Source organism: Ammospiza caudacuta, chromosome 2 (assembly GCF_027887145.1).
Source record: "Ammospiza caudacuta isolate bAmmCau1 chromosome 2, bAmmCau1.pri, whole genome shotgun sequence".
Classification (NCBI taxonomy): Eukaryota; Metazoa; Chordata; class Aves; order Passeriformes; family Passerellidae; genus Ammospiza; species Ammospiza caudacuta.
In genome coordinates, this window is record NC_080594.1 from 107,932,097 (window position 1) to 107,945,254 (window position 13,158).

General features: G+C 49.5%; 1 protein-coding gene across 1 annotated transcript; it reads right to left on the bottom strand.

Annotated features, from left to right (window-relative positions):
• Positions 1-37: 37 nt before the first annotated feature.
• Positions 38-3,515, bottom strand: LOC131572439 (collagen alpha-1(III) chain-like). Its single transcript, XM_058825617.1, has 4 exons — positions 3,212-3,515; positions 2,626-3,179; positions 1,511-2,230; positions 38-775 (listed from the first exon to the last, which is right to left on the bottom strand). Exons 1-4 carry the CDS (start codon positions 3,513-3,515, stop codon positions 38-40), a joined length of 2,316 nt encoding a protein of 771 aa, XP_058681600.1.
• Positions 3,516-13,158: the final 9,643 nt, after the last annotated feature.

Below are 13,158 nucleotides of genomic sequence, written 5' to 3' on the forward strand. Positions count from 1 at the left end.
GCCCCCGCGGCGCTGCCCGGTGCCGCCGGGACGCCCGTCACGGGGGGAGTGAGCGGCGGCCGCGGCGCTCTTGAGTCCCCTCGGCTCCACGTGCGGGCAGCCGCCCCCTGATTGGCTCCCGCCGGAGGCCGGGCGGCCACCGACAGACGGCGCCCGGCAAAGCCCGGCTCGGACCGCCCCGGATCGGCGCCCGCCCCGAGTCGCCGCGCTGCCCCCGGCCCCGCCCCGCCCGCCGCGCTCCGCCCCCGCTCCGTGGGGGCGGCAGCCGGCGGGGACCCGCTCGGGGGAGCCGTCGGGGGCGTCCGGGATGGGCGGCGGCGGAGTTCCCGCGGCACGCCTTCCTCCGTCCCCACCCCCCCCCCCCCGCCCCGACGGCGGCTCTCTCCCCGCCCGACCCCTCCTTCGCCCCCGGCAATTCCCGGGCGGGATGGCGTGGGCGGCGCCGGGGGATCCGCGCCGCGTTTTCCCGCGGGCAGCTCCGTCTGGGCGCGGTGCTGCGCGGGGCCGCGCGCTCGCCCTGTTTGAAACGCCGCGTCCGCGCCCGGCGCTCTCCGCGGCAGCGGCCGGGACCGACCGGCGGAGTGCGGGAGCTGGGAAGAGTTTCCCCCCGGCAGGGCAGGGCAGGGCGCGCAGCCCGGTGCGGTGCTGTCCGGCAGCCCCCTGCCTGCCCTGACAGCCTCCGCCTTTCTCCGCACAAACATCTCCCCTCCGCTGGCGCTTTCCACGCCGCTTCGGGACCCGAAAACCTCTTTTTATGCTCCCTCCTTTCGCTTCCCTGTTGGGCGGTCACAAGTTCAGGCTCCCTATCCGGTCAGTTTGGGCTCAGTTTTGATGGGCACGGTACAGCTCTGCCCGTCCCCGCTCATGTGTGCGCTCCTACTCTCGGACTCCCGCAAGCACAAACACGTCGGAGAAACTGCTCCCGGTCACCACAGATAACCCGTCCTCTCGTTCGGGTGATGCCCAGCCCCGAGCACCGAAGCGGAGACAGCTCAATTTTCCCTGTTCATGCTACAACTGCCGTGCGGAACTGATTTCTCCTAATTAACCAGAGATAATTAAGATAAACAATAAGAGAGTGCGTGCTTGTGTCCGTGCTGGCGTGGGCTCAACGCCGCTCTGGCTATGCCCACGCCCGAGGGCGCACACGCACACACTTCCAAGCCCTAAAGGTGCGTGCGCAGGGGACAAATGTTAAACCCAGAGTCGTCCCCTCCCTGGGAGCGGGGCCCCTCGGGGCTCCTACCCCTCATTCACCCTCTTCGTTTCCCCCCGATCCGCAGGCCGGGCGACGCCAGCGGGAAGCGCCCCGACGTGCGCGGCCGGCGGGCCCCGCGATCCGTACCCTGGGCCGGGTACGCAAAGCTGCCCCGTTTGCCTTCGGTGCTCAGCTCTAGGGAGCTTTTGCCATCCCCGGCAGGAGTGGCAATTAGTTCATTAACTCAGTAACTAAAAAAGATCCACCCCAAATCCCAAACCAGTCAACCAAGAAAAAAAAAGACAGGAATACCCAGGGGTGCCCTTGGCGAGGCTCGGCGAGCAGAGGGGCTGCCGCCTCTTGCTCTCGCCCTGGCCGTGCCGGGCGGTTCCACCGCGACTTTTCCACCGGGCTTCCCTGCCGGGGCTTGCCCGGGAGAAGCTGCGCGGAGCCGCGGGTAGCACCGGGCCGGGAGCGGCGTTCCGGCAGCCGGGGAGCCCGGCCCGCATCTGCCTTCCCTCCGCTGCCTTGCCGGGCTCCGGCCAAGCTGCTGCGGGCGAGCCGAGACACTGCGAGCGGCGGAGCGGGGACGGGCAGAGCTGCCTGCCCGAGGGGGGAACCGGACCCGCCGCGGCACAGGCGACAGCCGGAGGGCACGGGGGACCTTCGGTGCGGCATCTGCGAGGGCTTCCGCAGCGCCGAGACCCTCCGGTGGCTGCCGGCGGTGCGAGCCGGGGCTGCGGCGGGAGGGAGCTCCAGGCTGTCGGGGACGGGCGGAGCGCAGCCAGCCGTGCTGCGGCCTTCCAGCCGTCTGCAGCTTGTTTTCACTCCGTCCCCGCCCCGGTCCCTGTCTCCCCGTGCCCGAGCCTGCTCGGGGGGCCTCCCCTTCCCCACTTCCCGGCGCCCCGGCGGGCCCTGCCGGAGGAAACGCGGCCCCGGCCAGCCCAGGGCGTGGGGCGGGCCCGCAGTACTCCCGTTCGCAGGCAAAAATGCTTTGCGATGCGAGCTCTCCTCTGCCAATTCACTTTGTTGCTTTATTTATTCTTTTAAACAAACTTTTAGTCATTTATGGTCTCTCCCTCGCCTTCTTTTCTTCCCTTCCCCCTGCAACCTGCTAATTTAACACTGGAGCGCGTTATGGCAGTATTACAGGGAGAGAACGAGAGAGAGAAAACAACAATACTGCAATGATCCAAATGATACAGTAGAATTATAGCAATTATAGTTCTGCTCTGAGAAGAAAACCTTGCTGAGCTCAGCCAAACAAACTGATACCTTGTACGGATAACAAGCCCGGGGACTGACAGCCGGTGCTGAGAGAGGCAGGAGGGCACAAACAGAAATATTTGCCTTATTTCACTCCAGCCAGCCTACATTAACACCCTCGGCTGCCGCTGCCAGAAAAATATCCGTCCGGCTCCTCGCACCCGGAGTCTCCGCGATGAGTTTCTCCCCAGGGAGCGGCCTCGCACCCACCCGCGCCCGGCTCCGCTCGGGCCCTGCCGGGAAGGAGCAGCGGAAGCGCTGCCGCTGCCGGGACCGGCCCTCTGTGCAAGCCCCCCGTTCCCAGGCGTGCACTGCCCGGGACCCTCCGGCTGGCCCGGGGTGTCCCCCTCGCCGTCTGCCCTCCGAGCGGGCGGCCCCGGCGGGGGCGGTGCCGGCCCCGCTTGGCCCGGGAGCGCGGGGCAGGTGCGCAGCTCTCCGCGCTGCTCCGCCTGCCGCGCAGCGGGGCCGGGACACCGCGGCACCCCCGCCCGACGGCTGCGGCACCAGCGCACACCCTTCTGCCGCACCTGCCCAGGCCGCCCGGGAACGGCGTTTGCAGTGGGCTTTGGGCTTGTCACTGTTTCTCCCTGTTCATCTTTCTTTCGCGTTACGGAGAGCCCCGTCGTTGGGAGCGCTCCCCCGCGAAACCTTCCTTGCGAGGGGATGTGGCTACAAAATGGCAGTGCGCTGTCAGGCTTGGGGAGAGGTGTTTGATCTTAGGGCGAAGACAGGGCGAAGCTCTGTTACAGGCGTTGTGGTTGGAAATGTGCAGGGTCGGTTCAAGACCAGGTGAGAAACTGTTCACCTCGCTGGGAATAGCGTCTGTCTCGGCTGGGGAGGATTTGCCCTCGCTGCGGCGGCCACCGGCGACACAAGGCTGTGACCCATGGACCGAGCGCACGGCAGCTTTTGGTCCGTGAGCAGTCGGTACCCATCCCGTCCCCGGCGCATCCCGCAACCCTCGGTACCGGCTGCTGAAGTCGGGAACCCTCCGCTGGGTTCCCGCTCCCTGCCAGCCCTGCGCATGGGTGGAGCCGCAGCCGCAGCCCATCCCCAGGCTTTTACACAAGCTGGTTGTTGTTTATTTTTTACTCTCTTTGCAATGGAGAAGAAAACGATAACAACTACTGAAAATCCTTATTTATCGCTATCTACTATAGATATCACAATTCGATTTATCAGTGTCTATGCGGAAGAAAAAGGCTTGTGTAGAAGCTTTCTGTAGGGAAGTACAGAAACTGTATTTCCTCTGCCTGCCATCCCAGCTTTTTGCTGGAGTTTCCTCCCCGTTCCTCGACGTGCTTGGCGCTCCGGCCCCGTGCTCCCCCTGGCTCTGTGCTGTGGGAGTGAGATGCCCACAGCTCCTGGCTAAGCCCGGGTCAGCCGCAGAGAACGGCAGGCTCTGAAGCGCCCCACACCCGAGCGCGCAGGAGAGTGAAACACAGGCGACCACTGGTCTTCAAGAGATGTGATTTAGACTCATTCCTCCCCCAGGAGGGGGGAGGTCCTTCTCTCCCCCCCCGCCCAGCGTTCAGGACTGTGGTCCTGTGGACAAAAGTCCTACAGCTGGGCATTAGGGAAGGTGGGATGCCTCGGTACCAGGCAGTGGGGAAATGCATGGTGCCGTTTAGAGGTCATGAACTGGCGCATGATTCCCCTTGTGAGCCTCACAGCGTTTTATCTCAGTCCATATTCACGATATATTTTTCAGCGTTGTGGCGAGTACTTTTCTGGGCACAGCCGTGACTTTGCACAGTTCAGCCCTGAGCTGGGGAGATGGGTGGAGATGGGTTGTTGCCCTTGATTCTGCAACCATCAGAACTACTCAATTCTTGTGCTAGAGTCTTGTGAAACATGTAAAAAAAATTGGCTAATACCCTACAGACGGTCCTGCGGGATCTCAGAGCAGCTGCACATCCCCTATAGTGGTGATCAGACAGCTGGGGGAGAACCAGCATCTCTTTGTGTCCCCTGGGGCTTTGACCAGTCACTGGTCACCTGAATGCTGCACCTCAGGGTTCAGTGGCTTAACAGCCTTCTCATTTCAGGTAAGATACCTGCTGTCCCCTCACTGCAGATTGACAATTTAAGAACTGGGTAATCTGTACCCAGCAGCTATCACTAGGGCACTGCACCAAAATCTCTTTGCAGAATGATGTTGGACTTCAGCACGTTCGAATTCACATCCAAGAGAAAAGCTCATTTTGCTTTTTTTGGGCTCTCATCACCATTTTTGCTAGTTTTCAGCCTGTTGCCCTGGATGGGAGCAGCTGCCCACGGGGTGAGTTGGGAGAGCCCTGTGCACAAGTGTCAGTGCAGGTCACAGTTGGCTGGACTGTCTGGCACTTGCAGTGCCACTATTTTCTGCCTGTGAAAGCATCCCCAGCTTTTGTTGCTCACTTTGGTTTTAGTGCAAGCTCAGGGAGCAATTTCAGTAATAGTTGGCATCTGGACAGAGGTTTGACATCAGCAGTGGTGGTGACTCCAGAATAATTATTTATAAAATTCAGACTTAGCCCATGTCTATGTGTAGGCAAAATCTGAGCCACATTCCATAGATGTAATTTTTAAAAAGTATTTTCTCAATAATTTTTTATCCAGTTGTCATTTTTTAATCAACTAGTTTACTCCTCTGTTAATATAGATTTCACTATGGACAGAGGACAGCAGTTAATTTAGGTGAATGTGACTCATCTTTACTTTTCTTCTGCTGTTTTCCCATATCTGGTAATGCAAAACTTCTTCTCTGGTCCATGCTCCAGAAGCATTCCCAGCTCATTTTTGGGTTGACCCTTTTTTTTTCATGGCCATGAGACAGAACAGGTCTGCAGTGATGTGTCTGAGTAATGCTGTCACCTACCATAACTCTGTTAGATTTAGTTACTGTGTTTAACTTACTTATTCCTTGAGCCTAGCCACCAAACCAGTACTCCTGGAAATCATTTGAGGAAACAGATCTGGGCACACAGCTTGGTGGTACAACCCCTCCACAGCCTGCTCTCCCTCCCAGAGACCTTCCCCTCTTTTGTGCCCCAGGTTTGCTTTGGGGACAGAGGTGTGTGTGTCCTTTGCTGGCATGCCATCATCCCCAGATTGCTGACCTCATTGGTACATCACAGCTCTCTTTTTGGTTTGGTTTGGTGTTTTTGTTCCCAGGTGCTTGGCTTCATGAAATCCTGTCAGTGCTGACTGTTTGCTGGTCGAGACTGGGATGCCATCAATACTGTCTCTTTATTTTGCCAGCATCCCATCCCATCCCATCCCATCCCATCCCATCCCATCCCATCCCATCCCATCCCATCCCAGTCATTTTGGGTCCTCAGAGTCCCTCAAAGGCCTTTTCTACTATTTTATATCTACCCAGGAGGCTCCTGCCTTTCACATTTTTTCCTCTCCCTCCCATTTCCAGGTATGTCCTTTTCCCAGGATCTCAGCCTTCCCACACCTCCACCAGCTCTGGCGGTCCCTGCTGACTGCAGTGATGCTTCTGCAAGGAGGTGGATTTCCAACACTCTGTGGGTTTAAATCAAGACCACTTACCTTCTGAAGGGCATATTTTCACCTAATGTAAATGTTTTGTCTAAATATAAGAAGAACTGTGTGGAACTCTGTGTCCTACAGCCCCTATGAGTGCATCTTACAGGAGGTTGGGTGATGGAGTGAAATATGGATCTTCTGACCCTAGAAAACCCACGGATAAAATCCCAAGTAGCTTTCTCACAGTAAGCCTTAGAAACTCAGTGGAATTATTAATGCATTAAGGTGCAGTGGTCTAAAAAATTAAAAAGATGATCATAGGCTTATTTAATGTTATACCTTCCATGTTATTTTCTTTTGTATGTGCTGACTAGAACTGAGCAAAGGCTTCATAACAAATAATTTATTTGTCAAACGTATTCTCTTCTCCTGCTCGTGGAATATCCATGAGCGAGAACATTGTTTTCTCAAATGTATTTATCTAAAATGCTCTGGTGGCTCCTTTAAATGAATAACAGAAGGGCTTGCTTGCAAATGGTTTCCGCTGTGCTTGGGCAAATAAACCTCCTGCTATCGGCTGCTTTGCCCACCTGTTGCACCAGCAGCACCCTGGTTGTGCAAATAGGGTGTGAGTGAGTGTGTGTGAGTGTGTGAGTGTGTGTGAGTGTGTGAGTGTGTGTGTGTGTGAGTGTATGTGAGTGTGTATGAGAGTGTGTGAGTGTGTGTGTGTGTGAGTGTATGTGAGTGTGTATGAGAGTGTGTGAGTGTGTGTGTGTGTGAGTGTGTGTGTGTGTGAGTGTATGTGAGTGTGTGTGGGTGTGTGTGTGTATGAGAGTGAGTGTGAGTATGTGTGTGTTAGTGTCTGTGTGAGTGTGTGTGTGTCTGTCTTTGTGTGTGTGTGTGTCTGTCTATCTGTCCGTCTGTGTGTGTGTGTGTGAGTGAGTGTGTGTGTCTGTCTGTCTCTGTGTACGTGTGTGTGAGTGAGTGTGTGTGAGTGTCGGTCTGTGTGTGTGAGTGTCTGTCTGTCCGTCCGTCTGTGTGTGAGCGTGAATGCAGAGCTGTGCTTCCCCATCTCCTCGTGGGCAGCTGCAGCCCAGGCCAGCCCCAGCACGCCCCGAAATTCACCCGCTGTAGCGGGGCTGTGAGCGCCGCTGAAGAGCAGAGCCATTAAGCATTCAAATGAGCGCTCGGTGAGCGAAGGACAGCGCTGCACCGTCTGTGCCTGTCCCCGGTGTGACCTTCATGTGGTGCTGTGTTCTATTTCAGTAACGCAGCCGCGCAGGGGCAGGGCAGGAATCGCAATGATCCCGGGAAGGGCATGGGTTGGTGCTGGTCTGGCATTTCATTGCTCAGGAGATGTTGTCCTTAAGATCAGAGTGTTTTAATCCAGAAGTAAAATAGAATAATAGAGGGAAGAGAGAGCAAACTCTCTGTGAAGCTTGGTTGGACCATTCCACTCAAAAAAATCTAACCTTAAAAGTGTATTTATTATTATTTTCTACATCTGTGGGCACCATTGCATGTGGCTGTCATTTAGGGGCACCATTATCTCATAGAGATTTTTTAAAAATGGTTTTGGTAAAGAAAAACCTGCATTTCACAGAAAGGAATGGACATTTTTCCTGGGAAAAGGCTGATTCTCATGGATGCATGAGGAAAATTCTTTAGTGGCCGTCTGTCAGTGGTCCTCATGGCTTTTTTTGGTGTTGGCCCCTTTATATGGAGCATCCCTGCTATGAACCAAGGCTGAGTGCTGCTCAGATAGCTAAAGAATCTGTTCTGGTATAGCATCCCTGTTTATCTGTTTAACATTCTGCACCTCCTTTAATGCAAGATTCAGAGTGCTCTGCTGTGCTCTGTATGAGGGGGATGTGTAATGGATATAAACTGTGTTGTGTAAGTGCTGAGGTATCAAAGAACCTGCTGTCCCCAGGTTTACACCACAGAGATCTCCCAAACTGCACTGAGGACAATCCATTGATAAGAGGTGTAGAGGTGAGTTTCTACCAAGGCACCCAAATCAGGCACAGATTAGATTTGTCAAGGAGATTTAAGTGGAAAGACTCAAAAATGAATTCTGCAGAATAATTAAGAAAGGAGATTCTTACAAGTGTTTGTGCTAACACTAGTTATGCTCCCAAAGAACATGTATAGCTGGGCCTTGGGTGTGCATGACATAGTGGAAAAGTATTAACTGTCTGGTAGGGAGCAGACTTCTTCCTTCCAAATTCAAAGGGGCTTTATCTTAATGGAAAAATAAAAAATCAATTTGCCTGTAAATTGGCTCAGGAATTCCATCAGCTGCAACTTGTTGGACTGCTGAGTCAAAGTTTTCAATTCAAAAATAAAATAAAATAAAGGAGTATATGTTTTAAGGTTTCCTCTTAATATACAGTTCTTAGAAACTTCTATAGACATATTTCCATTCATAGGCATGGATTACAAAATCTTGAATCCACTGGGTGCAAGTTATTGTTTGGAATCAATGTACTTTCTTGTTTTTTTAGCTTTTTATCAAACCTTGAAAAAGGCTTGTCATGTACAAAGCTCACCTATTATTTCCATTCTTGAAATTTAAAAATAATATTATGGAGCCACAGAAAACTAATTTTAAACAAAAGACGTTGGATTTAACAAAATTATTATTCCTGTTTTGTAACCCTAACACAGAACCTTTCATTCCTCCAGTAAAGGGGGCTTTCTCATGAGTGAAAGCACATTTGTATGATGGCTTTTGTGTTAAAAACCCAGGGAACTGTAAACAATTTGTCTGGGCTCTAAGTGAGTTGGGTGCTACTTGAGCAGCCTGGTTGCTTCCTCCAGCAGAGGATGTGCTATCATCTGTTTTGTATAGTGCTGCGGAAAATCTCAGTTTTCTTCTCTTTGAACAATAACTAGAAGGGATGGTTTGGCTTTATTCTCTTTCAGGTTTTGTTTTCTTTGTATTCTAATATTATCAAAATGTCTGAAGGGCTCTGGATGTCCATGAGGTTTCTAAAACTGAACATGGCTTCTGATTTTTAAAACTTTCTGAGGTTTAACCTTTACCAGAGGTTTCCTGTGGACCCATCACTCAGAAGAGGAGCAGAACAGGTCTTCCTTCTCTAAATGGAAAGTGAGAATAAATGGGCCATTATTTACACTCACTTTAATTCTTTATCCCATAACAGGGCTCCATTTTCAATTTTTTTTTTTTTTTTTGAGTAGGAACAAAAAGTTCAATGGATAAAGGAGTCTTCAAGACCTTCAAAACAGGTAGATTCTGACCTGCAGGATGGCAGACAGAAACCTTTTTTGTTTCGGTTTTTTTTCCTGCAGTATGTACCAGGAAGACAAACTGGTGATTAGGCAGGGAGCAGAACCAGACCGAAGGCATTTTGTATGATTTCCCCCATTTTTGCAAAGGAAAACAAAAGGAAGAGGTGTCCAGGGAGAACCATGAAGTGCTATGAAGAAGAAGAATATGAATACAACAGTAGGGACTTAGGAACCTTCTCATTTACAGGCTGACAAGTGCAGTCTGGGTCCAGCGGTAACCTAATGGAGTTGTGTGTAAGGATTGTCACTTAGAGAAGTGAGGCCAGATCAAACCCTGTATGGTTCAATGGAAACAAAGCTATGGTTTGGTAGGAAAAAGCAAATCAGGTTTGTATTCATGTTCTGGTTGAAGAAAAATCCATTTTCTGGCACTGTGAGCTCTTTGACTAATCTAAAAGCTATGCAGAAATTAATATGCTTCATAACCTGGGATTTCTTTATGAATGCCCAGATGATGTAGGATGCCATGGAAACTCTTGTTTTCATCAGTGCATGTAGGAAACCAAATCCATGTGGATATCAGTAGAATTTGGTGGCTGTAATTTTGCACATAGAATGGACTTTGCTGTATCTTCTGGGCATGTTTATCCTGTATATTTAAGAACAAATTGAGGTTGATTCAAAGATCCAGGAACATGGCTCCAGAGACTTGTCCTTGGCCATCCATTCTTTCTGGGGTCTCCTTGGAAGAAAAGCATATTGGATACCTTTCAAAAGATCAGTATCTTTATAAGAGAGCTCAAACACTGTAAATACAATCATAAATTCCAACTATATTTACAGCAAAAAGCTGATCTCTCTAAGTTTCTATCTAGATTTTAATGTTCTCATGTATTTCCTATCCCCTGAAATGTGTGTTTTCCCCACCTACTGTTTCTAGACAAACAAATTCACAGTTAGAGACCCTCAGCTGCACCACAAAACCTTTATTCTTTCACAGATTCCCAATGAAATCCTTGGGCTCCTGATGGGGGATGGACCCCAGGCTCTGACCTTGGCACCAACCAGCATTGAGTTGGAAGTCAGTGGCTTTGAGGTGCACAGGTGAAAAAGCAATTCCCTTAGCCCTTTGCAAAATGGTTGGATGGAAATTATTCTGAAAAAAAGTTCTCAGAATCTCTGCTGGTCAGAGTGACTCTGAGATACGTACAAGCTTCTTTTTCCCAACCTGGCCATCAAAGAAGGAGTCAGGATTCTTCTGTTCTCATTCTCAACATTGTTTATTGTTTCTTATCTATACAATTCTTTCTCTGACCCGCCACAGTTCTGTCTGGCAGGTTGGGTTGAGGCACACTGCCCACCTCAGAGATGGTGTTGTCTTTTTATGCTAAAAACTATGTGTTCAATATTTACTATAACTTCCCAATACCTATCACCTATGTTAGACAGTGAGCTTCTACCTTAAACCAGCCCAAAAGTGCCACCATCACCCAGAACATGGAGGCCAAGAAAAAGAAGAAGAAGGAGAAATGCTGGACATGCCCAAATTCCTCCATCTTGCCTCCTGGACCTCCATTCTAAAAAACCTCAAATATCTATTTTTCACCCCGTGACCAAGTAACTATTATTCTACTTAAACTCTCTTGACTTGTAATTCTTCATATAAAGGTTGGATAACTGTTTTTCCAAGGGCTAAATCAAAGGCACAGAGGTCTTGGGCTCTGTGCCAAGGTCTCTGAGCCCCCTGGGCAGGGGCTAGAGCCCTCCAGGGCAGCCAGAGGAATTTCCTGGGTTCTGACAAAAGGTATGTTGCCCCTGCTTGGTAACTTTGCCAGATGCTCACTGCATGTCCAAGGATGAATATCATCCATTCATCTGGATGGCTTCTGGCTCAAGTTAAATACTGCTCTGTGTGGCTCATATGTGTTAAGCAAGTCAGGTGCATGTAGACATGGAGACCTTGGTCAAAGGCTGTGCAAGAAGGAATTTATCCCAGAGAAGTCAAGGCTGGTGACAGCTGTAGCAGCTCTTCCTGATGAGCCAGCTGGTCCATGGAGTATGGAAACATGCTGACAGCAACTCTCCAAAAGCAGCATTTCTGTTTGAAGGCGGCGCATGGCACCGAGAGGGCACAAACTGCAGCAGGGGTGACATCTTCTCCTCACATCACCGTCACCACTGCACATCAGCACTGCCCCTGTCACAGCACGGAGGGAGCTCCAGGCTGGCATTCAATTTAAGCTCCACATCTATTGGCTTTCTTCTCAGCCCCTTGTGAGCATCGTTTCCTTCAGATACCAGACCTATTAATGATTTTTTTTTCCCTCCCCCTTGCTCACACTTTAATTGCAGGGTATATGTAATACCCTTAGGAATAGCTATTGCCACCTGTATTATTATTTATGCTGTGAAAACGAAGCTTGTGGCAATATATTTATTAACACGGTGCCCTGGAATCACACGAGTTAACAGCTTAATCCTGTGATTGTAAACACTTTTCTCTACATGTTCAAGCACCATCCAGGTTTTTTAACTTAGCATTGGGAAACTGTGAGCATGAGCAGGTCATAATTTCTTGAGAAAATCTACTCTTTACCAAAAGAAAAAAAATAAATCTCATAACAAAAAAGTGCTTTATCCATCTGATGATGCCTGCCATACTAAGCAATAGTGCCTTTTGCAAAAGAAAGAGTTAAACAAAACATTTATGCAGTATAAAGTTTGCTCCTTAGCATTAAAATGCACTTTATTCATACTGTAGATTTCTCTTCCAGCCACGGCTATTGTTTGTCACTAACAGCTAGCTTTTGTGAAGTTAATAAATGTGCATAATAAGGACATAAAGGTATGGAGAAGTAATACTGTAATCCTTTTGTTTGGATAATCAGTCTAATGTATGCAAATTAAACCTTATTAGTACTAGGGTTTTGTGTCTGCTTATCAAAATGTGCCATTTTCATGAAAATTGGAAGTCCATTATATAAAGTTATTATTAACAATCATTTAGGAATTATATACCGTATGCAAATTAAAGTTGATTACAACTAATTAAGGGCTTTCTTTGTTATTTGACCTTGTCTGCTTTTTATGTAAATATGTTTCTTTTGGTCTGGCATATTTTTAGACTCAGAAAAGTATATTAAGACAAGTTACATTATGTATTTTTAATATATTTTTGTATGGCATAGAAACCCCCTTGCTATTGTTTAAGAGCCTGGTTTCACTCTGGGCTGTTCTGAGTGATGATATGTAGACATGTGTGCCTTGCAGTTTTAGGATGGCTCTGGGAGATGGACCAGGAGTGGAATTGTAGGAATACATTTCCAAGACCCTCCAATGGTTTAAGGAAAAATGAAAAAAAAAAAAAATATCCCCCTATGAAATATAAACAGCCTTCATGCCAGAGTAGCCTTTGTTCCAGCAGTGATTGAACTGGATAAGCCTCAGTTTAGTGGCTCCAGACACAGCTAAGCAATAAATGATTGGTCCCTACCTGCAAGGTACATTGCAGAACTTAATCACTTGCTCACTTCCCCGTGACCACTGATCTCAGGATAAAAGACTTTTAACACAGCCAACATGGTGAGCTGAGCAACAGCAGCCTCTGGGAACTTTTGTCTGCTTGTCAAATTCCAAGAAGGTTCAACGTTAAGTGAAACAAAAAAAAATCTCCTGAAGAAAACTTGTGTGAGTTGAATAATATTTCTATTAAAAACAACAGCAGCATGTAATGCAATTTTGATGTGTTTTCTACCTAGACAAGAAACCTGCCCTGTAAGCCAGTCACCAGTGTGGAGACAGGAGATGGCATATTTTGTGGTGTGTCAGAAAGAGATGTGTAATCAATATCTTTACACCTTCCAGTGTCAGTAAAACATGCAAGAGCAAGAAAGCCTGGGAAAGAAAACAGATATAAGGGGTATAAGGTAGGAATATCTTAGAAGTATGTATAAAACTTG

Excerpts from the sequence above, each read along its gene's own strand:
- LOC131572439 (XM_058825617.1), bottom strand. The coding sequence starts at position 3,515 with ATGGGCTGCGGCTGCGGCTCCACCCATGCGCAGGGCTGGCAGGGAGCG. Across the intron at positions 2,231-2,625 it reads ACTCATCGCGGAGACTCCGG|CAACAAAGTGAATTGGCAGA; the intron begins GTGCGAGGAGCC and ends GAATAAATAAAG. Across the intron at positions 776-1,510 it reads CTCGCCAAGGGCACCCCTGG|GGAAGCGAAAGGAGGGAGCA; the intron begins GTATTCCTGTCT and ends ACCGCCCAACAG.